This window comes from Phasianus colchicus, chromosome 3 (genome assembly GCF_987193195.1).
Source record: "Phasianus colchicus chromosome 3, bPhaCol1.hap1.1, whole genome shotgun sequence".
Classification (NCBI taxonomy): domain Eukaryota; kingdom Metazoa; phylum Chordata; class Aves; order Galliformes; family Phasianidae; genus Phasianus; species Phasianus colchicus.
In genome coordinates this window covers 50,606,894-50,631,928 of record NC_143438.1, presented here as the reverse complement: position 1 = coordinate 50,631,928, position 25,035 = coordinate 50,606,894, and the positions used below count along the sequence as shown (strand labels likewise).

At 39.4% G+C, this 25,035-nt stretch overlaps 1 protein-coding gene across 3 annotated transcripts in view; it reads left to right on the top strand.

Moving 5' to 3' along the window:
• Window positions 1-386: 386 nt before the first annotated feature.
• Window positions 387-25,035, top strand: part of CHST9 (carbohydrate sulfotransferase 9) — an 87,354-nt gene continuing 62,705 nt past the window's right edge. The window contains exons 1-3 of one of the 3 annotated variants that reach the window (XM_090138335.1): window positions 387-538; window positions 1,453-1,500; window positions 7,170-7,376. In XM_090138335.1, the coding sequence (XP_089994461.1) occupies window positions 7,277-7,376 (100 nt within the window). In that variant the 5' untranslated portion in view covers window positions 387-538; window positions 1,453-1,500; window positions 7,170-7,276. Of the gene's footprint in view, window positions 539-630; window positions 763-1,452; window positions 1,501-7,169; window positions 7,377-25,035 lie in introns of those variants that run through there. The other 2 variants (XM_090138334.1, XM_090138336.1) reach the window with 2 other exon arrangements.

Here is a 25,035-nt window from a genome sequence, read left to right as displayed (position 1 = left end):
TTAAATACACAACATTATTGATCTACACGTCTGGACTACTGCAACAATAAGCTGATAATGTTTGCAAAGCACAAAGTGTTAGTAAACTCAATTATTTTTCTCTGTCACCCTGTTTCCCATAGGTGACAGTAAAGTTTGTATGTCGGAATCCTTCCTGCTTCGGTAGCTAATTCCAGCTATGACTTGCCTCTGCCTGGCAGTGTATTTGCTGGCACTGGGAGAGTCTACCTCTGGATGTGTAACAGCAAACAAAACCTGTTAGCAAACCGCTTAATCTCATAGGCGTTCTGAGGCTGGAAAGATGAGAAGCTCTCCGCGTAATGACACGGGCTTTGCAGACACTGGCAGCAGGGCAGGCGGACGAGCAAACGCTAAATTTACCTGCCCCCGCACGGATCAACCGCAAAGCGCTTTTGAGTTTCCCCTTTAGGCGAGGACCGGAGTCCACCCAGCCCCAAAGTTTGGAGGTGAAACTTCACGCCTCGCTGCAGACACACCTCCAAGAACTCCCATCCCGCGGCACCGCTGAGGCGGGCAGGTAAGGGGTTGCCGCGGGGGCGGGCCGGCCGGGGAGTGGCGGGGCGGGGCGGGGCGGGCGGCGGCCTCCGCCCCGGGCGGTGGCGCGGGTGGACTTGTTGGGGGTTTTACTCCCAGCCCCAGCGAGCGGTGGCTCTTCTCTCGCGTTGCTTTCGCTGCCGCCCAGCCCCGGGGTGTTGGGCGTTTCACCGACGGGTGCGGGAGGAGTGTGGCGGTCGGAGCTCGGTATGTTTTTACCTGGGGGGATTGCGGTGGCCCGGGGCAGACGGCTTGTTTCATCCGCTACTGGTTTTTTCGTGGAATGCCGTCTTTCCGTAGCGAGGGCTCTCGCTCGCGGGACCAGCCGCCGTGGGCTGTCTCTTCACGGGGAGAGGGAGGGTTGCGGATCGCTGTAGGAGCCCGAAGCTCTGGAGCGTACCCTGAAGTTTAGCGGAAACCTATTACTCTTCAACGGAGCGTTCTGCAGGAGAAGCAACTTTTCTGCTGACTCCTTTTCCTCCCCGCAGTGGTCACACAACAAAAAATAGGGAATTCAGGGCATATCTGTTACATTAAAAAAAAAAAAAAAAAAAAAAGTCTGTTATGTCGTCTGTGCGTTTTCAAGGAGTGAATTGAGTGATTGGGACAGACAGGCTGCAAGTCTCTTTGGCACGCTGGTAACACTTTGGTTCACTGCAGTCAATAAATAAGAATTCATAATTTCATTGCATGAGAGTGGGGGCGGGGGGGGGAAGAAAGAAAAAAGAAAGAAAAAAGGAAAAAAAAAAAAAGAAAGAAAGAAAGATTGTTGAAACAAGATCAATTTTATCTTCCCCATCTTAAGAGGGGAGGAAAAAGTTCATCTTGAGCCCTTCTAGAATCCCTGGAGTCATCAAGTTGCTGCCTCACAAGCCCTGATTCTGTTTAACTTTCCAGGTGACTTTCATGGGTCTGTGCACTGACTTCAGGCTGTACGGGTAAGAGGTAAGTGTGCCAAACTTGTCTTTGTGTGCTCAGGAATAGTTGTGTCCCCCAGTCTTGACTGGGAGCTGTTAGGAAAAACAAGCTCTTTTCTTTTTTTGCAAGGAGAAAGTGTCCTGATCTATAGAATGAAACCACTGACAGTGAACGTTTGGTAAACTGGTAAAATTCCAAACCCACTGTTATCAATACTACTGGAGTATCTTCTCTGTTCTTCATAAGCAAACAAAATGTTTCATGAAGCCAGTAAGCTAATCTACACGCTCGCAGGTAGGACAGGTTATCTGTCATAAACAAAAAGCTTTGTGTTAGTTTCCTGTATGAAGAAAATTAATACAACTGCAGTAAAATAACCTGCAAAGGAGCTATCTGCATAGTTACTTTGTGGGTTAAATTGGTATGGTCTGAAGTTCAAGAGGACTTATGATTGATGAGTAGGACCAGTAAGTAACTGTATTGCTGCGTGAGCTCAGAAGTAGTGCAGGTACCATGGACTGGTTTCAGTCACCTGATGTTATTACCGTGGAGCAATTTAATGGCTTCAGAAACCAATACATGCCCTGGTAGTTAAAATGAGACATGTTATATGCACTGCTTTGTTAAGAGATTTTTCTTTGGCAAAATATTAAAGAGGTAATGAGAAAATGGTTTAAATACACTAAGATGGCCAAATCAAATGCAGAACTTATTTACTGTGCCATGTTCCTCATTTTGTATAACATTCTATTCTATAAAATGCATTAATAAAATGTAATTACTATAACAGCACTGAAGTTTGCTATGTAACAAGGGAGAATGAAGTAGAAAAATGTTAAATATGTGTGGCTTGAGTGGTGGGAAGTAGCTCTGGTGATGCTGATTTTTGGAATTGCTGATTGTTCTTGAAACTTCAGTTGTAAAGGTTTCCTTTCTGTTTTTTAGAAGGGCTTTATTGTTTCTGGATTTTCGGTGGGTGAGGGAAGGATGCACACTTTAAGCAGTTTTCATCTTTGATAAGAAGTCCCTATGCATTCTTATGCAGAAGATTTCATTATATACATTTCAGAGGCATATTTTATATGACAGATTCCATTATTTTTCTTGTGGCACTCGATAACAAAATTATCTTAACCTGATTTGTGAGGTTGCTAGGTAGTAATCTTCTGTTATTGCTAGTTGTAAAGTCGTGCAGGCCAGATGGTGTCTTCAGTTACACTTAGACACAGCCTTCCTATCAGTGGCTCTGGAAGTTAAGGGGTTGCTGAAGTGTCAGCAGTACCAGTGGGCCTAGGCAGAGCGTCTCCCTCTGCAATGCCAGTCACTGAAACACAGGCTGCCATGAGGGGAGAGAGAAATTCATTGCTGCACTGCCCCTCTGTTTAGACCCTGTAATGAGGCCTGCTGGATATTTAACCTTTTTCTGTTTCCCAGCAGATTCCTATGGATCGGAAGGGCAACGTTATGGATTTTTTTCATTCCTGCACATTTGCCCAGTAGCACTGAGTTTTATTGTCTTGATCTGGTTACACAGTTAATCCAAGCTTCTGTAAAGACTTCGACTTCACCCAGCTATAATACTCTGCGTAACTTCTTGGAGAGAGAGAGAAGAGCAAATGCTGAATATTTATTCCTAGTAGCCTCTGGGATAAACTAAAATTGAGGAGTAGTGCTGCCTGATACAAGGAACTATGCAAGCATTGTCAAGAGCTGAGGCTGTACCTTGTGTTGTGAAGCCAGATGAATGGGGTGTGGGGAGTGGAAAGGTGATCCTAGAGGATGTGTGTGAAGTACACACACAAGTTAACATGAGAAGTGAGGGAGGAGGGGGAGCAGTGAAGTGAGAAGATACCCTCATCTCCTTTTGCTGACTGTGCTGAAAGCAGCCTGGGCGGGTGTCCAGCAGGAAGTTCCTTGGTGCAAAATTTTCCTGTCACGATGCTCCATGGAAAAGTGTTGCTGTTTGGGGGTGGAAAGGAAAGAGGAAAGAAGAAAATGTGGGTGGGCTGTGAAGGGTTGTGCCTTTGTGTGCTCTTTCTTGTTTTCCTTTTATTAATTCAGGTGTGCCTAAGGAGATGCTGAGTGGGTGGGAATTTGTGGTAACCCGCAGTAGTATAAATGCTTTGACCACAAAAAGGAGCATCTAGCTTTTTACCAGTTTTTGGCTGGTTAACTAGCCACTGATTTGATGATCTTTTTCAGGTGAAGGGAAAAAGAAAATGGAGGGGAATTAAAAAAGATAAATCATTTGTGAGGCAATCTATTATTTCTGTGTCTCTGATTTCAGAACCATGTGATGGTGGGTGGAATAGTGGCCAGGTAGTACTAAGTTAGCCAAATGTACTGTGACCAATGCTGCTGGCATTGATCTGGAATAGCAGAGAGCTACTTGAGTGCTGGAGATGCCTCACTTCATCTACAGGCGTTTGCTTGCCAGGTGGAGCAAAGTGGATGATGTAAGAAGCATGCCAAAACAGGGAAATGAACTCTTCCTCTTTTTTGAGTGTTTGTGTTGGCCACATACAGGAATTTGTACCTTTCAGCTGGACTTGAAACATGAAAGGGAAAAGTGCAGAGATCTTACATTAAGGGTTTCAGGAATCCAACTTCCATTAAATTTGACAATAGAAGTAAGAAATTCAGCCTCAGAAGTGATTGCCTATAAGCTTACCAATTTTATTTTTTTTTTAATTTTTGCTGCAAAGAAATGTGTTGCCACCAGAGATGTGTAGTTGCTGTGCTGCCTTCCCTGTCTCTGTACAGCAATTAAAAAGGGTATGTATCAAGTTATCTCAAACAGTCAGAACATCCATAAAATGTTGCCCTGTGGAAATTCAAGCTAAGAGGTAGTACGTACATTGGGGTCCACACTTCCAAAAGAGGTAGGAAGTGACTAAGCTAAAGTAAGAGTCAATGTTAGCATAGGAGAAAAGGACACAGCTGTTTCTTAGGCTGGAGTAAGCATCCTACCCACCAGGTCAAGCTGTCATCCAGTAGAGCCAGGACTAGGAGTGAAGGAAGTAAGATCTACAGCCTCACTGGGATACCAGAGCTTCTTGTGGACAGGACTAATCTCTTTTGAAAATACTTATGTTGAAAGTAATTGTTTGTTGCTCTCTTACAGCCACAGGGGAGCATTCATCTTGATGAAAGAATATTTGCAGATATTCTCTCTTTGCCAGGATGCTGGGGAGTGTTATCCATGACCGTGGTTTTTTAATTCTGAAGGAGCAAATTTGTCAGAGATGTGTGGCCATTTTTCAAGTTCTACTAGTAGACTTTTAGATACAGCCTTCTTTAATGCTGCTATAATTTTTTCACGTATGAGTTACAAATCACTGTATTAAATAAATTAAACTGCTTATTCAAGCTGAAAGACCTTCGAAATACTGTGAGGTAGCAGAATAGCTTTAAATTGTGTGGATTTGATATGTTTCTAACCAATGCTGAAATAAGTATTCTTATTTAAAGGTAGTCTTAAAACTTAGACAATGTGAACCAATTCTACAGTTTTATATAAATAAATTGAACTAATTGCAAATAGCATGAAAACTTGATACAAAGATAATTACAATGACTGATAGTGGAGTAAACTATCTACAGAGTGATTTCTTTTTCTTTCTGTGCTTACCTTTCCTTTGTAGTGTGTATGTGTATATACACAATATATAGAGATAGTTACATATAAAAGTGTTTTACAAATTTTTATCCTCTAAAAACAGAAACTACCCTAGACGAAAAACATCTATTTTTATTTTTAACAGATTAATAGTTTGGTACTGCTCCTGATTTTTTTTTTTTTTTTACGGTGCATCCAAATGTTAATAATGCATGGTTTGCAGGTGGTGCTGCATTCAGCTGTGATTGTAGTGGATTTCCACTTTTAGGTACCTGCAGTCTATTTTTTCTTTCAAAGACACTCATTCAGACCTACAGGTCCTACTTCTTCTCCCCCCCCCCCCCCTCCCCATCCAGATGCTGTCAATGTCCTGTTACAGGAACAACACATTTCTTGTCTATAGAAAAACAGAAGGGTTTTGTATTTCTTGTTCTTTTAACTGAAGGCTCTTAAAGCATTGCTTATTGCTGGGAAATCACTTCCTCATCAGCAGAGTGATTTCTGAAGGTGTGTAAGCAGTGTAGTTGCTACAGGACTGATACCAGGTAGAAAAGTTGGGAGTAAAGACCTGGGTAAACCTAAATGAGGATGACTGCAGGTCTGAGAATGCTGAGGGTGCTGTAGGAAGAGGTCAGAGTGGTACCAGCTAAAGAAGAGTGGATTGGAAGGAGGCTCCACTACTACCACTTTTTCCAAAAGCATTTGACAAATAATTCCCTAAAGAATTTTCTTTGCTTTTGCCCAGTTTTCATTACTTCCTTCAAATACATATGTGTATTGTAATAGTTGCAAACCAGTTTATTATGTGGAGAAAATTGCATCTCTGCAGAAGGAAGATGGAAAGAACTGTATGGAATAAAGCAACTATGAACTTGCCTGCAATGTCCCAGGTTCAAACAAAGTACTGTGACTATACAAAAAAAAAAAACAAACAACCTTCATACAGAGCATTTATGTTCTCTTAATGCCTAGCTATCTGTCTTATACAGGAAAATCGTATGTAAAGTGATATATACTTGGGGCTTTGATTTACTTTCTGCAGGCATGTTTCTGCTTTGCAAAATACTGTATAATTTTAATGGCAGAATTGGAAGGAGAGGAAATACTCTGTGAAGTTGTGAATGCTGTTTTGCTCTTTCTGAAATCCTTTGTCTCTAAGAAAACATAGTTAACCATCTTTATTCAGCAGCCATTTTTAATGGGAGGCCCAGCCATTATAGACGTGACAGTGCTGAGTAACTTAGAACTAGGAACTTTTTTTTTTGTGGAATGCACCATACTCTTACATTTCAGAATAACTATTAAGTGCCCATATTTTATTTTTCTGTTTATTTGAATGTACTTGTGCTTTAGTTCTTTTAATATTTGTCTATTTCCAGTATTTTTTCAGTATCTCATCTTCATTTAGAAGCTCTAGGTTTTTCATTATGTTATTTGTAATTTACTGCATACTTCTATCAGATATTTACATTACAAGAGTGTCCTATTGTGTTGAATTTCAATTTATTTTTACTTCCTGCTTTGCAGCCTAATTTTAACAACTGCTCTTGAGCTTCTAGTAACCTGTTTTCAAACTAAACATGTTCTGATTCAAGTTAATGAGTTGCCTCTGATATTCTGCAGTGCCTTCTATATTCTATTATAAAACTGAGTTTATGGCCCTTTTGTATCAGGCATACAGGATTAGCTAAATTACTTCTTCTTGGCAAGATCATGTTTCCAATGAAGTGAGTGGCAAGAATCGGGTACCTGAGTCTTCTGTATGTCATATAATATAGCTGGGTGAAAAGCTAATCAATTAATTTCCCAGGCATCTCATCAGGGCATTAACTCCCTCCATTACAGCAACCGATGATGACGAGCAGTGTGGAGGTGGAACGGTGGCCGCAGGCACTTTGAGAATTCTGCTTGAATCCCATATGGGGTAGAAATATTGTCAGGAACATCAACAAAAACCTACGTGTTGGAAATAATAGTTTGTAAGAGCTGCAGCTTGTATACAGTGTGCTGTTTACAGAGTCTTTGGTGGAGAATGACGGTGTAACATAAGAACTGACTGCATATGTTATTATTCCAGGTCAGAGTCTGGAGAAGGCACTGAAGAAGATGCAGGCACACTGAGGACTGCAGAAAAATGAGCCATGCATTTTTCTGAAAGCTGAGAAGTAGCCCTCTGTTAGGGTCATGAACCTACGACAAGTCTTTGTGTCGCTACTGATGTTTGGAGTAGCTGGTCTACTCCTCTTCATGTATCTGCAGGCCTGGACTGAAGAACAGAATACAGGTACAGTAAGCTTCTGGGTTGTGGGTTTCTTGTGGTGTTTTTTTTTGGTTTGTTTGTTTGTTTGATTGTTTTTGATAAAGTGATTGCATCCATGGCTTAAAAAGGTGTTTGGGAAGTCCGTTAAGTAAGTGTGGGCAACTCAAAGAAATCCCCCCTGTGTGGCAGTAGAATGACATTGACAGATTTGTTTTAATAACTGTATTTGATACATACATGATAAGAGGCCCTAGGAACCTAATCGTATCTGCTTCATTTGCAAAAAATAAGTGTTATGAAAGCACATTGTGTGTATTTGAAGCCAAGCAAGTCCACTTCTGAAGTAGTTTTATTTAATGATTTTGTGGATGTGTGCTTTTTATACATTTATGTTGTGTGGAAAAGCACTACTCTAGTGTGAACAAAAATGGTAACAACATCCCAGCGTTGTTATTGCTAGAGATAGTTAGATCCTGGATTTGTGAGCTTTTGTCATATGTCACATCAGAGTCATGTTGCAACTTCAGCTAAATGTGTATTGGTACAGGATCTGCATTACGTTACTCTGTTGACTTTCTGTCAGCTTTCTCCTCAGCCTCCAGTACATGCTCAGTTAATCTAAAGTAAACACCCTTGAAGTGTATATAGGGTGGATATTTGTAACATCCTCATCACCCACTGTTTTGCTTTGCCAGTACACCTCTGTTGTAGCACAACATGATGTACTTGTTTTTCTTTCTTCTCCCTCCCTAAAAATGTGGTCTGTTCCCAGCTAGTTAAGAAGTACTGCTTATTATGTCCTCTTGCTTCTATTGCTTAACTTCTATTTCCTCTGTAAAAAAATCTTTCTTTAAAATATTCAGATAATATTGTGAAGAGAGATGTTCATAGAATCACATTAGTCTTTTGGTTTCATTGATCTGTTTTTTTATCCAGCATGAGCTGGTAGGCTCTGGTAAGGTAATTCTGCTTTAGTTCAGGGAAGGATAGCAGGGGATTTCTAGTGCATTATTCCTGCAGTTACTTGATGTTGATCTTGAGCATTTCAACTCAGTGCAGTAGTCACAATTTTGTTCACTTCTTAATGTTTCTGGGCTGATCATAAAACCATTAAATATCCTGAGTTGGAGGGAATTCTCATAGATCAGTGAGTCTGTGGAGGACCACCCAAAATTCAAACCCTATGTCTGAGAGCACTGTCCAAGCGCTTAAACTCTGGCAGCTTGGTGCTGTGACTACTGCCTTCAGGAGCCTGTTCCATGCTCACCACCCTGTTGGTGAAGAACCTTTTTCTAACCCCCATCCTAAACCTCCTCTGACACAGCTTCATGCCATTCCCTTGGGTCCAATTGCTGTCACCAGAGAGCAGAGCTGCCCCTCCATTCCGTTCATGAGGAGCAGCAGGTTTCGAAGAGGCTTCTCCTCAGCCTCCTCTTTCTAGACTGAACAAATCAGCCTCCACTTATCTTGCCCTCCAGACCCTTCAGCATCTTTGTGCCTTCCTTCAGATGTTCTGTAATAGTTTTATGTCCTTATACTGTGACATGCTGACCTGTACCCAGTGCTTGAAGTGAGGCCACGCAACACAGAGCTGAACAATGCTTTCCCTCACCCACTTGCGGTGCTGAGCCTAATGCACCCCAAGATGTGGTTGGCACTTTAGGCTGCTAGAGCACACTGCTGACTTGGGCTCAGCTTGCTGTCAGCCAGAACTCCTAGATCCCGTTCCATGCGGATGATCACCAACCTCTCATCCCCCAGTCTGTATGTAAATCCAGGATTGCCATGTCCCAGATGTAGAATCCAGCACTTGCTCTTACTGAACTTCATGCAGTTGGTGATTGCCCAACCCCCAAATCTGTCAAGTGCAGGGCCTCGCTACTCTGAGGAGAGTCTACATCTCCCAGTTCAGTATTGTCCACAAACTTACTTAGCATGCATGTTAGTCCTGCATCAAAATAATTGATGAAAAGTTAAAGAGATCTGGCCGCAGAAAAGAACCCTGTGAAACCCACTAGTGTATTTACAAGCTTATTTTAACAAGACTGTTAGAAGTAGTATGGGATCTCTTTGGAAACGCTCCCATGTAATCGAGTGTTGACAAGTGTTGACAGAAGCAGACCTTACGGAGCGAGTCTTCCTTGGAAAATCTGTGCTGTTCTTGAGAATGTTAATGGCAGACATCTTTGCTTTCAAGGTAGTTCAGGAATGTAGATGATGTCTGTAGATTATTGATTTATTTACTTGCTGACATTCTTTACATTCCTTCCATCTTTTGTCCTGTAGTTAACCTTTCTTTCTGTGGTGTGCTTGCTATTACTATTTCTGTTTTCCTCCCACACAAACTCACTTTCCTTTTCTCTGTACGTATGGACTGTTAAGAAGAAATAAAGGGGGAATTAGAAGATACTGTGTTCTTTGGAGCAAACAGATACTTTCTTTGAAAGTTTTCTCTTTGATTTGATTTTGAATTATTGCCATAATTTTCATAGAGAGACTTTTTCTTGTTTTCACATGGAAACTATGTATGTATATATTTCAATAATAAAATAGAAACTATCAGGAAAAAAAACAATCATTCATGAGCTTAAAATATGATTGCAGTTTTGTGCCTTTTTGTGTCAATGGACTGTTGTTTAGATTCTGACAAAGTGCTGTCAGAAGAAGGAATTTTGGCATTCTTTGCAGTGGATAGGTCAAGCACATCAGAAAGTACATGGAAAAAAAGTTGTTCTTTGGTGTCTGCTCTTGCTTGTTTCTCTTCCAATTTAGAATGTAAAGAGCTATTCTCATTTATTATTTCAAACACCTGTACCTCTTCTTAGCATTCTACAACACAATTCTCTAATGACTTTCTCCTCTTCCTTTCCTTGGTGCTGCTTAAATTTGCTATGAAATGAAATGTATTTCTGTATTCACATTATGCCTTGGTTTATGGGCACTTTCCACTCTTTTCTGCTGTGTTTTTCATGCTGACATTTTTTGTGCACTGTGGCATTTTTGGGGATGAGCTGTCTGGAGAAGCACAGATTGACAAGTATCTGTATAAGGATTTTATATTGTCTTTTAACTGTATCACTAGTTGCACAGCTGTAAGATAGCTGGAGTTTTAATCTGCAAGTATTTGATTTGATATTCAACTGAGAAATGGAAAATGTTCCTTGTTTCTCAGTTGCTATGCCATGAGTCTGTGTTGTAGTTGGAACTGTTTTCCATTTGTGTGGTGCCCTGCTCACGACAGATAACAATCATGTTTGTGTTTGGTTGGTGAAGCAGAAAGTAGTTAAGGTTTGACTCAGCACAGGAATGCCATGTCTTCTGCTCCCTCCTGCGATGCTTGTGCTCCCCAGGTTAATTCTAATCATGGTTGTCATCTTTATCCCTTAAAAAAAAAAATCATTCTGAAAAGCAGCTCCTAGCTTTATGATGGTCCATTCTGGCTTTTTAGAGAGACATTAGCGAACTGTGATAAGACAAGTATCTTGGTTTGGCTTTGTGCATGGAGTGCGTAGAGACAGGATGATAAATCCATACTTGGATGTCAGATCCCATTCTGCTGGATGTCATCAGTTCACCTCCTTGCATGGTAGGAAGCAGGAATGTCAAGGGCAGCTGGGGATATGGATATCCACACCTGCATATTTTACCAGGCTAATGTCACTGACATCAACGTTGATGTGTAAAATGTACTCGTGTGTTCTGCCTACAACACAAATGCAAATATTCATTTATATATGTTCATAGTCAGAAGTGAAATTGGTATGAAATCAACTAAGTGCTACTGCTTTACTGGACAGTTCTCCATACTGTCTTATGCTCTTCACTAGGAGCATTAAATACTGTGTCAACTGATTTAAAAAAAAAAAAAAAAAAAAAAAAAAAGCTATTTATTACATGCTTAATAATTTCCAGCAGTGTAATCTCAAATAGGGGAAGCAAACTAATGGGTCTTCCAGAACTGATGCTGAGTTTTGTATTATGAATCTCTTTAATTAGGACATGTGAGTGTGCACAGGACTCTTATGTTTTAACCCGGCTATGTTATAGATGTGAATTGTACTTTTAAGATAGGGTTTCAGATATTGTACTTTAAAAGCTTGTTTTTGGAGGCTAGTATGATTTACTGTGATTGGCTAGTACTAAATTATCATTGAATATTTTTGTGAGTAGACTTGTATGATGAGTGCTTTTATTTCTTTTTTCAGTAAATGTATTGGAATTCATTGTTGTGGAGTGTGCTTATTAACTTCATGCTTATCTGGAATTATTTCAATGTTTCATGTGGTGCGGTATGACTGGTAACTCATATGGAGAAATGCTACACTGTCCTTATCTTCCCATAGGTATCCAGCTCCTGAGGGTAGGAAAGTTTGCCTCTTCTTTTTCTCAGCAGCTGTTTTGCCTTAGATATTGGTTTACTTGTACATGCTTTCTTCTTCCTTTGCGGGGCATCAGTATTGTTACTTTTCTTTTGAATTTGCCTACAATTGTTTGCAGTACTATATGAGTGACTAGGCAGTCTTCAGCAGCCTGCTTGCTTTTCTGACACAGAAACATTTTGCCCTTTGAGCTGCTGAGTAGGCTCATCACTCTGACTGCATTCCCATTCCTTAGGCTGAGGCATTCATTTTTATGAAGAATCTGGAGAAGTTTTGCTCAAATCGTCATTAAAAAATCTCATTTTAAGAAAAAAAAATTGACATCCCATAAAACAGCATGAATTGTGTCAGTTCAGTCTGCTCTTGATAGCTATCCAGACCATATCTGCACTGCTCAGCATGAAAGTGGGCTTTTTTTTTTCCTTGCTTTCCTTCCTAGCCTTGGTAGCTCAAGATCTCATTTGGTAACTTGGTGAGATACTTTGTGTCTATGAAACTTCTTCCTTGTCTTGACATACTAAGTAGCAGATGTTTATGTGAATGTGTGCGATACATGGTATCATTTAGTCTCTGTGTGGCTGATTTTTTTTAAATCTTTTTGTTTAAACTTCACCCAAATGGAACAAGATTGTGGCTTAAAGGATAGTTCATATTTAATGACTTACAGAGGCAAACGTTTACAGACAAATCAAAGTTTTGTTGGAGAGTCTGACTGTAAATGAGAAAGCACTCAATAACAGGTATTAATCATGGATAATCTAGTTGCTTTAGTACCTTTGAAATGTTTGTTGTAGAAACCTTGCGTAGTCTTGGGTAGTTTGCATGACACATTAACATCATTAGAATGTCACCAGTATGACAAAGCAAATTTTCCTTGTTTACAGTGCTTAGCGATCAGTGAGACTGGGTATGGTCAGTATTTACCCTTATTAGAATACAATGTCTTTCCTCATTACTGGCTTGAAGAAAAAAAATAAAGATGGATTAGGATCAGTAAATGCTGGTTGGTGAATGATTTTATTGTTCTTGAAGTTTCTCATAAGAAAGTGGGAAGGGAGGACCTGGGGAACTACGGACTGGTGACCCTCACCTCTGCGCCTGGGAAGATCCAGGAATAGATCCTCCTGGAAGACATGTTAAGGCATGTGAAAGACGAGTGGGTTATCCAAGACAGCCTGGCTTCACCGAGAGAAGGTTGTGCCTGACCAAGGTGGTAGCTTTCTGTGATGGAGTGATGGTATTAGTGGATAAAAGGAGGGCAGCTGATGTCATCTACTTGGACTTCTGCAAGGTCAGGTCTTTTGACATGGACCCTCACCTCATCCTTCAACTGAGAAATTGGAGAGAGATGGATTTGAAAGATAGACTATTTGGTGGATAAGGAATTGATTAGATGGTCACAGACAGGGTTATGGTCAATGTCACCAATCTCCACCCAAACATAAAGACAAGCGGTGTCCACCAGGTGTCTGTCTTGGGACTGGTACTCTAACATCTTTATTGACAACACTGATGAGATTGAGTGCATCCTCAGCAAGTTTGCTGATGGCACTAAGCTGAGTGATGCAATTGATCAGCAGAAGGAAGGCATGCCATCCAGAAGGACCTTGATAGACTTGAAAGATAGGCCCCTGTGAACCTAATGAGGTTCAGCAAAGCATAACCTCATGGGTCAGGGTAATTCCAGACACATACAGACTGAGAGAAGAGCTGTGTGAGAGTAGCCCTGCTGAGGAGGACTAAGGGGTCCTGGTAGATGAAAAAATTAACATGAGCCAGCAGCGTGCACTTGTAGGCTGAAAGACCAATGGTGTCCTAGGTTCTATTAGAAGAGGGATGGCCAGCAGGGTGAGGGAGGGGATTGTCCATCTCTACTTTGCCTTCATGAGGCCCATCTGGAGTACTGCATCTGGGTCTGGGGCCCCCAGCACAGGAAAGAAAAGCTTTTGGAGAGGGTTCAGAGGAGGGCCATGAAGATGATCAGAAGGCTGGAGCACCTTTCCTCTGAAGACAGGCTGAGGAGCAGGGTTTGTCCTGTCTGGAGAAGAGAAGGCTGCGGATAGACCTCATTATGACCTTTCTGTGTTTAAAGGGAGTTTATAAACATGACAACTTTTTTTTTTCACGTGGATAGATAGTGATAGGACAAGGCAAAATAGTTTTAAAGTAAAGCAGAGAAGGTTTAGATTAGATGTTGGGAGAAGTTTTTCACTGAGAAGGTGGTGAGATGCTGGAACAGGCTGCCCAGAGAGGTTTTGGATGCCTCATCTCTGGAGGTGTTCAAAATCAGGTTGGATGGGGCCCTACACAACCTGATCTAGTAATTGGCAATCCTGCTTATGGAATAGTGTGTAGGAACCTGATGATCCTTGAGGTCCCTTCCAAACCAAACTATTACATGACTCTGATACTATGATAAGTCCAGAAATAAAACCAACCCCAAAATTCTGAAGTGCATTATTCTCTATAGAAAATCAGTGTTAGAGAGCAAATCAGCTTAAAGGCTCTAAGACTGGAAATAATCATTTAATTAAGGATTGCAGAATATGCTGTATTTAAAGTGTTGCTCTGTATAAAGATGATGTTATTTTCAGGCGCTCATCAGCTTAACTTCATAGAGGGTAAAATATGAGGCACATCATTCAGTATGGATTTGACTGATTTGATCCTGATTTAGTAAAGATGTGCAGTAGCAACCTTCCTGGAAAGCCTTAGCTGGCAGCAAGTGGCTATAGTGTTTTTCAGCTTGGAAAATATGATTTGTTTCAGTTGGTCTTTAAGAACTTTTACTCCTTCCAGTACAACTCATATCAACTAAAAATGACTTTTTTCACCATACTTCCCCATGATAGCAAAGTCCAAGACCGTCATTGATGTCTAGCAAAACTGTGTGATACCTGGAAGCAAATAGAATTTGTCCTTCACTGCTTTGTTGTTTCAGATGATTTTGTGTTGATATTGACCATGCAGCTTTCCATAACATGATCCTAGCTGAAATCCACAGTGAAGTTCACAGCTCTAGCAAATTCAGACTGAGTAAGCACATTTGTCTCTTAATCCTCTAGTTTCCTATGAGCCCACATCTGTACAGGACAATGACATGACAGTTATCAACACTGCTGGGAGATGGTAGAAGTTAGTGTGGGGACAGGGGAAAAACTCGCTGTTCTTTAGTCCCTGTTTAAAAAAAAAAAAAAAAAAAAAAAAGCACTTGTATGGATGAGTATAACTCTTCACTTTATTTGCTGATATTTCATCTAATGGCACATAAGGTGAAATTTACTGTTCCCAGAAGATTTCAACCCTCACCTTTCTTGTAGCTGAGCATTGTTACTCTGTGTCCAGATGTTGCTCAGCTATGGGAGAACCAGCAAGGTTGATTTTTTTGAATTCCTGTAGGCCAGTTGGATATAAGTGGTGGCTTAAGAAAAATTCAGAGGGATCTCCAGGCTTTTCTTGGTTCTGGGATTAAATGTTGCGTTAGTGTTCTTTTTTTTGCTTTCAAAACTTGCTTTAGTGGGTCAGAGAAAATTGTTTTATCCATTTGCATTTTTTCCCCCCTAATCTGAGTAGTCAAATATCAGTCTGGCACCTCAGGTCTGGCACTTCATCTTGCTAGGGATACTGTGACTTGTTTACTTCTCTCCTTACCCAGTTGATATTTGGTGTCTTGGAGCTTGGCTCTCAAGGGTGATCCTGAAGTTTTTCCTAGTAATTTTGTCTTTCCTTTGTGTGCTAACATAATTAGAATGCTTTGGCTTTTTGCATGTGGTTTCTGATGCCTTACCTATTGCTTTAATTTTTATGTGTATGTGTAAAGGAATCCATGGGTTTAGGAAAATTGAGTTTCTTCCTGACAAATGGAGATAGCAAGGGGAAGTACTTGTCTCTTGGCAAAGACTTTCATTGCTTTAGAATGTAATGGATGTTGGCCTAATAGCCACAAAACTTGACATGTACCTCAGGGGACTGCTTCTGTGTGTCATGGACGCTGAGAAACATACAGAAATGTAACTAAAGATAGCAGCCTGAGGTTAACAATAATCGGAATCAATATTAAATTTTGCTATGAGAAAATGCCAGGTGAAAGAAGAGGAGCTGTTAATTGGTTTTATACTTAATGTGATCAGAATGGACCAGGTCATTTCAGTACCAATTAGAATTTAGCAATAGGATAGCTCTTACAGCCGTATGTGTGTAAGGGCATAGATGAATAAGCAGTTAAGGATTTATAATACTTCCTATTACACATGAATTACAATCTCAATTTAGTTTCTCAGCTTGTACTCTGAAACAGCTCAAATGAACTGGGATTATCTGGAGTCATGTAGTTTTGAGCCCTAGGTATATGCTTATAACTTCTCAGTAAATTTGCAATGAAAAAGGGGGCTTGGGAGCTCTTGCTTTTGATGATCATCAGCCAGGGAGATCTGGTGCACGAGCTATGTTAGCTGCAGCTGGAAGCATTCATGTGTATTAAGTAGAAAAAGGGAAATATCAGTGTCTGATCACCATCGATCCATAAAATACTTTGGTTAGGGGAAGAAAATGCATTTAATGGGAAATAATAAACATAGTAAATATTGTGTACAAAGACAGTTTTATCTTTTGACCTTTGGTTGTATTTGATACTCTTGCTTAAACTTTGAAGAGGAGCAGACAGACACAAGGAAGAAGCACAATTATTCTGGAATGCTCTGTTGCCAAAGCCTTATTTTTTGTCATTCCTACTCACACACAGCTTCTGACCATTTTCAGACACACTTCTGCCTGGGCTGGCAGCCTGAGTGTGAACAAGGGTATTGCTTTGTTGGGTTAGGGTGGAGACCTTGGGTCTCCTACTAGGGGACTGCTTGCTGTGGCATATGAGTGGTGTTTCCCCTGCATAGCTGTGAGTCACAGTGTGATTCCCACTATCTTCAACTATGTGGGAAGCCAGCTTCTTTTTACAGTCTTTCAGGAAGACTGGAAATAGAGCGCTGTGTGTAATGCAAGCAGCGTGGGAGGGCCGGCTACTCTGCAGGAAGAGGCACAACATCAGGTCCATGTTCTTGAGAGAGACAGAGTGCAGTGCTGTAGAGCTCTTGGTGGTGGGGACTGACTGGGAAAGGCTATGTGCCTTGTAGATGGCTTTCAGGGCAATGGTGGAGTAAGAAAAGCTGGAGCTCTTAATTAAAGAATGGCTGTTTGGTGGAAGAAAGTAAAAGCTCCCACAGCCAATATCCTAGAGCCCTGTTGCTTCCCAGATTTCTTCCTGACCTTGGCCTCATTATGGTAGCAACTGTAAGAGAAACTTTAATAAAGTGAAGTCAATAGAATTTCACTTTTTGCTATGCTAATCTAAACTAAGTGATTTTATTATTCCTAAGGGAGAGGGGAGCAACACACTTAATGACAAACAGTACAGGGGAACCTGTGTTGCAAAAATACTATATTCATGGGAAACATTACAGTATAGTAAAGAATTACAATACACTGAAGCATGGCAAGGTGTGTGAAGAAAATGCACATTGATGCATTAGTTTTATTTTTGTTTATGCTTGTTTCTGGCTCTTTGTTTTTCTTCAAAGACTTGCTGATGCACAGTATGCTCTGTCCACTACTGAGAACTAATGGCTTTTGAACTGTTGACATTAGTCATGACACTTGAATTGTGTTAAAAATGCAGCCTGGTAGTACAACCATATCCTGCACGTAATTCATTAAATGTCATCGTCTTAAGATGATTCTGTAATTGTGGTCAGGAATTATGATGCATTTACCAGGAAGTGCTGCTCCTCTGTTCTTGATGTAGGGTCAAAGATCTGAGACTCTCCATGAACTTATACTTGATTTATAAGCCACTTAGACACACTCAAGCTGAGTAGCTCTGCGGAATGGTTCTTAACAAAAGCAAGAGAAAGTAGTTTTCCTTAAAAACTGAACTTTCCTTAGAAGTTTAAGATTCTCAAGATGTCTAACCTTTTCTACCTACTAGCAGTCCTCTAAGAGATCACTGTGAATGTGTAAAATACTGGTGCTGGAGAAAAAACAATTGTCATGTTCTGTGATGGTTCGGTGAAGGGGTGGGGGAGATTGGGAAGAGGAAGGGGGGAAGACAGGCAGTTTGGCAGAGAGACCAGAATTTAATTCTTGGCTTTTTTTAACTGTTCTTTTTGGAACTGCTGAATAATTGATGCAATAATACAAGCCCATTTGATATGAACAGAGTCCTAATCACTAAAGAAATTACTTGTAGTAGTAAATTCATTAGAGTGAGAGTTGGCTGACTGGCCCCCAATTAAGTGATATCCAATGAAGTACAAAAACATTTAGTTTATATTTTGTTGCAACAATTTTTGTTGTTTCCTTTTTCTTTCTATTTGATCTCATTGTCAGTTTTGAAAATGAGATGATACATGACTCAATCACTGTTTTTGCCCCTGACTTTCATGTTAATTTCATTGCTGAGGTGAAAGGGATTGCACAAAATGTATGTGAAATGTAAAAATGATATGGACAGTATCTTGTTTTTATTTGCCTTGCTCTTGCAGATGGCAAAATTAATTTTGCCCTATTTTTCTCTCCTAATTTTGCACTTCAGTGTGTCTGTTTTGAAGATGAACAGGCAGATGAGACTGAGCTTATGAAGGCTTAAGTAGTTGCAGTGAAGTATAAATACTTCATGATTTATTTAACCTTTGAGCAGAAATTCCTTTCTGGTAGAATTAATCTGCAAATAGCTGAGGTGTGCTACCTCTTAAGTTATGATTGATCATGCAGTATAATGAAGCTCCATTGGCATCAGGTTTAGGACTGATGTATATATAAATATAGCACAGATAAAGCTGCCAGATGCTGTGACTGATGGGTTGGTTCAAGGTACTCCAGGCAAGTCGAGTCATCCTTGTCTCTCCAGCTATCAAATGCCACATAGTGTGTGGCTGGCATTAATATGCTGTAAATAAAACTTAGTGTATATCACAGTTGGAAGTCAATTTAAAAAGAAAAGTTCTATAATGGCCATGCTGCAAATGTTTGCCTTTCTTGAATGCTAGAGGTTTATCTTGGTATTTAAAGTGGAGTAATCCATGTAGGCTGGTATCCATATAAGACATTCCTATTAATTACTAGGGCAGTCGTTTGTTTTGAAACTTCTGCTATCCTTTCACATTGTTTTCTTCTTGAAGACTAGATATTTCCTCTGGATAAGAGGACTCAGAATATCTAACTCCAGAGCTGCAGGAACATCTCTTCTCCTCCCTTACTTTTTCTTTCAAGATTGTCTTACTATCTTCTGCTGTCATTGTGTATTCCAAGAAAGGAAAAATAAAAACCTGCAAGGACCAAAGATCCATGGAAAAAAAATCAAAAAGAATTGCTAATCTTGTTCAATAGTAAGTTATTTGTTAGTAAATATGTCAAATATGACAAAAATGTCTTTTCTACCATACGTGTTAAACAATAAGAAAAATGAGATATTTCAAAAATGGCAGAGAAAAAAATATGAATGGTTTCTTACTCTTCAGTGATTGGAAATGAGGGCAAGTCAGTTAATAAAAGGTTGCTTTATTCTAACTTCTTTTATGACTACTATCAAGAGAGATGCACTAAACTTGTTTTATGCAATTGTATCTTATTGTACATGTTAATATTTTTCATGTCTATATATGACTTTCATCTGACTATTTCTTGGCAGTTCCTATCAATAAAATATTTCTAGCATTGGTTGTTTCTGACACACAGGTTATTAGTTAAATTTGCTATTATTAAATCATATTTCAGTGACTGAGGGCTGTCACTGAACAGGTAGCCATTCTGAGGGGTAGGAAATACAGAATTGATATTAGTCATGCATTATGACTAACCTGGTCAAAACTCTAGGTTGTTGGTTTTTTTTTGCTTTGACAAAACTTGTGATATTGCAGTTTTCTTCCAGGTTTTTCCTGCCTTGCAGATACCTGGAAGAAACTAATGCAAGAAACAATGTTTGACCAATTACAAGCACTTCAGCATATGCTCTTGCAAGTCCCCAACTTACTTTCTAAGTAGTCTTATTCTTTGACCTTTGTTTCATCGTACAAGTGATCATGACATGGACTTGATGTTTTGGGGTATTTATATTGCTAGAGGTAGTCATGTTTTGATCTTAAACAACAATAAAACAGAGCAAATAAACATGTTTGTATTTCATATAATACTAAATTATCTGAGCATTCATATGATCTTTTAAAACTGCGCTATCTGAATGCTTTCTAGATACTAATACAACATTTGTTGTGGGGGAAGGAGATCTAATCTGACACCAAATCATCTAATACAAACTAATGGTACGGATTTCTGTATGAAGCACTGCCTTGTAATGGTACTGTGATCAGGGGAAATAAAGGAATGGTGGAAGAGAGGAAAAGCAGGACAAGAAAAGGTGAAATACATTTGGTGGTGTGTAACTCAGCCCTTGGGATATAATGACAAACCAGACAGGTCAAAGATGAGCAAAAAAAGACTCCTAAACAGAACAGTGTAATCAAGGGGTCCATAAGTAAGCTTTTGAATGAGGAATGTATGTCACTTTTGGCTTCAAGTACCTCAACTAGCATTTTGATGAAACTAATTTTTCTTGGCAGATGTAGAAAAAAATCTAAACAAGGTGAAACCTTAACGATGCTCTTAGCTAAGTGTATAGTTCCTGCTTCAGTACCTAGAGTAGTCTGTATATATAAGGCAAGTTTTACAATGGTAATTCAGAATTTTCTTTGCCCTTTGTGATTCAGCAATTGGAGGCTTTCCGAACTGGAGATATGTTAAATAGCCCTGGATTATTCCTTCTTCAGTGAATGGCAGTGGTGCCCTTCTTCAGGCAGTGGTGTCTTGACCGACGCCTTTTCCCTGTGATTCCTGTGCTGAGGAGGTCCCAGCTTGAAAGTCTCGGAGATTCTTCATAGTGTTTTTTATTTGATGCTGTGTAATCTTACAGAAGTATTCACCAAAGTGTGACATCACTGGATTGCTAACAGTGGATTCTGCCTTCTTGTCTCATTATGAATGTGGTTTACCAATCTTGAAATGTTAAGGTGACTCAAGGGTGACTGATTCATCAGAAGATCCCAGTTACTCTGTTACTTCCCTTATTTTCTTTATGCTTTTCTCTAGCAAGAGCAGCAGGTCAAGAATGATAGGCTGTTTCATGTTGGATTTGAACCTATTGAGGAATTAATAGTAATGTACAGAATGTTGTTCTCACAGCTGTTCTGGAATTGAGTTCCTACCAGTGCCAATAAACTGTAAAAGAGATTTATACAAGAAAAGGTCAGATCTGATGGACGTTTGGGCAGGGAGGGAGCTGAGTGTTAGGCACTTCTTCCATAGAAAGATGATTAGCATTCTTAAAATATGAGTAACAGAATAACATTTCTCTGCCAATGGGATCAGTAGCAGGACTGAAATAATGATTAGTTTTTGATTAGATGGATTTTTCCATGATTCTGAGAAACTATGCATATTTAATGTGTAAGATTGAGAGGGAAAGAAATATGTGAGGATTTTTTAAAATATAAAACACCAAGTGTTCTGAATGCCACATCTGGTTAATGTTACTCATACAGTAATTAGAAATGAAGCTGACAGTCTAAATTAGGCGAAACATTTACTGGGCCTGGTAGTAGCATAGCTTTTTTTATTCATCATCTAGAATGAAATTTTAGCGTATCAATCAGCTGCAACACCTTTGGGAACAGAATAATGATTAAACAGTGTTTGTGAACCTCCTGCCATCACAGTTTCTGCTGCTTCAAGAAAGTGACCTACTGCCATTTCATCTGAAGAGCTGTCTGTCATTAGTGGGTACAGGTATGACAACTCACTACTTCGTCGTGGAGAAACTGAGCATCTGACAATAGCAAAAATGTTTGTAGAATGGAACTGCTGCCTAAACTTTAGCAACTGAAAACTGAGTTTTCCTGTCTTATCCAACAGTCAACAAGGAAAATGACAGTAGTGTCAAATGGTCAGTGTTGAATGCTATTTTGAGACGTGAAGGTGTGTGAACAGAAAGTAGCTGTAATAATCTGAGGCAACGTAGCATACTGTTGATAACCACAGGCAGAAAAACACAAGCCTGTGTAGGGCAGAGGAAGTCTCAAAGACATTATAGTTAAGAGGCAAGAGACTCATTTTCATAGACACTTTCACTTTTCTGCTTGTTGTTTTCCCCAAAGTATAAACACTTAAATTACATACTTTTAGAATTTTTAAGCATGTCTTTTTCTTTGCTTCCCCAAATAACACTTAGTGTATTAGTGTTCAGATTTCCTTTTCATTAGGATATTTTTGCTGGAAAAGACCATTTTATTAAAGTACAAGCTAAAATAAATAAGATTATTTCTCATCTTAATTCAGGGAAAAATGTAATAAATAAAAACTTGATTTTTTTAAATCCAAGTTTACCTTTTTATGAAACTTCTTGATTCAGAGCAAAATGTGATGTGTAGCTGAACACCAAGTCCTGTTAAATATGGAAAAATAAAATTGCTATGCCAGTGTTTCGTTCAAAAGAGTACTTGAGATTTTTACTGACTGTAACAAAGTCCCCTGAAACCATGTTGATACACGGGAGATCTTTATTATTGAATTTAAGGGTGAGAAGGCAAGTGATAATGTATCATGTAATTTATTTGACAAATGTACTTTGAATAGCTATTTCAGAGACTACTAGCAAATGTTTTGCAGACTGTCCTTTCTCACATGATTTCTGTAAGGAGTCCTTGTGACAGCAGTCTATTCAGTTTTCATTTAAGATGAAGACGGCTCAGAATTCTGTGAGTAAAATGTGTAGAGTCTATTGAAGCGTAAGTTGGAAATTCTGATAGTACAGATTCTTTTTGTCAATACTTAAATTCTTGTTTTCAGTTTATTCTACGAAGTTGCATTTTCTGATAGAAACTGTACTGTGTATGTTGTTTGAACTGTAAGATAGGGACTGAAGTTTTTTTTAACTCAGTTCCTGAAAGTAAGAAAAAGGCATTGTTCAGTCACTGATAAAATAATCAGCAAAGCTGATCAAGTATTCTGAAGCTTTTAGAAAGTAATATAAAACCTCTTCTCATTCATGTAGTTTTGATTTGAAGAAGTCTTTTACTTGTAACAAAATATATCCTTCTTTGAGAATTAATTTTCTTTTGGAAGAAGTCCTTGAAGTCTATTTTTAGTAACTGTCTGATTAAGAGTGCAAGGGAATGTATATGATTGCTGAATGTTTTCTTGAAGGAGCTCAAGCACTTTGTTTAGAGTAAATATCTCTCTGTATATGTGTGTATAAATATAAATATATCTATAGGAAAAAAGTGTGTGCATGGGTGTATATGTATACAATAATCCAATCTTTCTCATAGCACAGGCAGTTGTTTTGTGGATCAGTTTTAAGCAAATGGACCAGCTGGTAGAAACTATCTCATGGGTTCATAGTGAAACAATAATGGCTCACCATTGAATATAAAATAGCTTTTCAGAAGATGCTCATGCGTAATGCAAATGAATAAGAAGTGACACATGCAACTTGCTTTTCATTGATACAGTGACAAGCAGTAGATGGGACTACAGTCCTATGTATGTTTAGTACTCTTCTTGCCTGACAGTAGAAATGCCAGTATAAATTTGATTCCTCTCCCCCTTAAATTGCAAAATGTCTGTCAGCAGTTGCAGTGGTTTATGGAAATGAGGGTAATGTCAGCTTACTTCAGTGTTATGCTTTTCATGCTTTAAGCAAATAAGACCACTTTCATAGCTCATTTGTGGTCAGAAAAATTTGAGGTATTTTGCATGTGAGCGATAAAGCATTGTAACAGATGCTCAGTACCATGCAGGGCATGACGTGGCTGTTGTCACTAAGACATAATCAAGGTATTTGGGTGTAGTCCTGTAATGGATGGTTCTGTTTGCCTGCACCTGCTCTGGTATGTACTGTTACTCTTACAAACCCCCCCCCCCCAAAAAAAAAAAAATATATATATATATATAAGGAGTTTTTCTGTAGTTCTTATAGTCTGAAACTGCCTACTATGGTTGGGGACAGGGGTACACTTCTCTTTGCCTCACAGGACAATTTCAGGTCTCAGGCTCTTCTGCAGTAAACTGCCAGTGAGGTTAGTGTTGTGTAATGGTTTAGGCTAGGGCTGGGCCAGAGTTGGTAGTTCTTGGCATGCGTTAACTGTGAGGACTGAGAACATCTGTCTGAGTGAGGCTGAAAATGAGTTGAGAGCAGGCAGTTGGTTTAAAGTTTCAAAATAAGTGTTTTGCTTTTTTTTTTCTTGCTGGATTGCTGGCTGCAAATCCAGCTTAATTATCCTCTTCTGACCGCCTCATTTGGAGCTGCTGATTTTCCAATGGCTTGAGAGAGAGTCTGGAAAGAGGCTGTTTTCCTTTGCCTAAAATTAGCTTTGTGAGTACCCCCCAGAGATACTACGGTTTGCATGTTATGTAAACATTTTAAAGAACGTGTGCAAAGGAAATCTATCCAAGAATAGAAGGAAGGTTTCATGTTGCTAGGTTATATTGAACTGCAAAGGTTTGCTAGGTTCTTCCTTGGTTACTCAGCTTACTCAACTCTTTCTATGGTCTGTAGTTAATGATTTTTTTAAGATCATTTTCACATGCCAGCTCAAGTACTGAACCAGTGAAGTATAAATGCTCTTCTGTGAACAGTGAGGAAAAATAACGCATAATAAGTTTGCAATACAAAATGCTGTGGTGAGGGTTATGTAGAATGCCTGATCCTCTTTCAGCTGTTATACACTCAGGAAGCTTCTTCATGTTTTATGAGAGCATGTGACTTTCCTCCGATGGCTGAGCTTACCTGGTAAACAGCAAATTGAGAGATTTATGACCATACTATTTTTGCCTCCCCTTCATGTGGGAGAGAAGATGACTTCTTAACCAAGATACTAGATGAAGCGGGTGATAATACATTGTCTGACTTACCCTAGATCTATTAGAAAACCTTCAAAATATAGAACTTCTATGCCTCAATCCCCTGTCTACACACTTAGGGTTAATACCGATTCCTACTTTCTGGGGTTCCAGGGTATTTGAATCCTATACTACAAGGGGCATACCTTTTTATGTATGACCTGAGTGGAAATTTCTTTGTTTGGTGCTCTTGGCAACGCTTACTTACAAAGGGAGAACTTTGCTCACAGACAGATTAAATTCTGTTTATTATATTTCTTCTTGGTGACTCAGTATTTTTGAAGTTATTTTGAATAAACTTCTGAGATACATTTTTTTCCATTTATCAAGATTTAAACTATGCTTTGTTTTCATTGTTTACA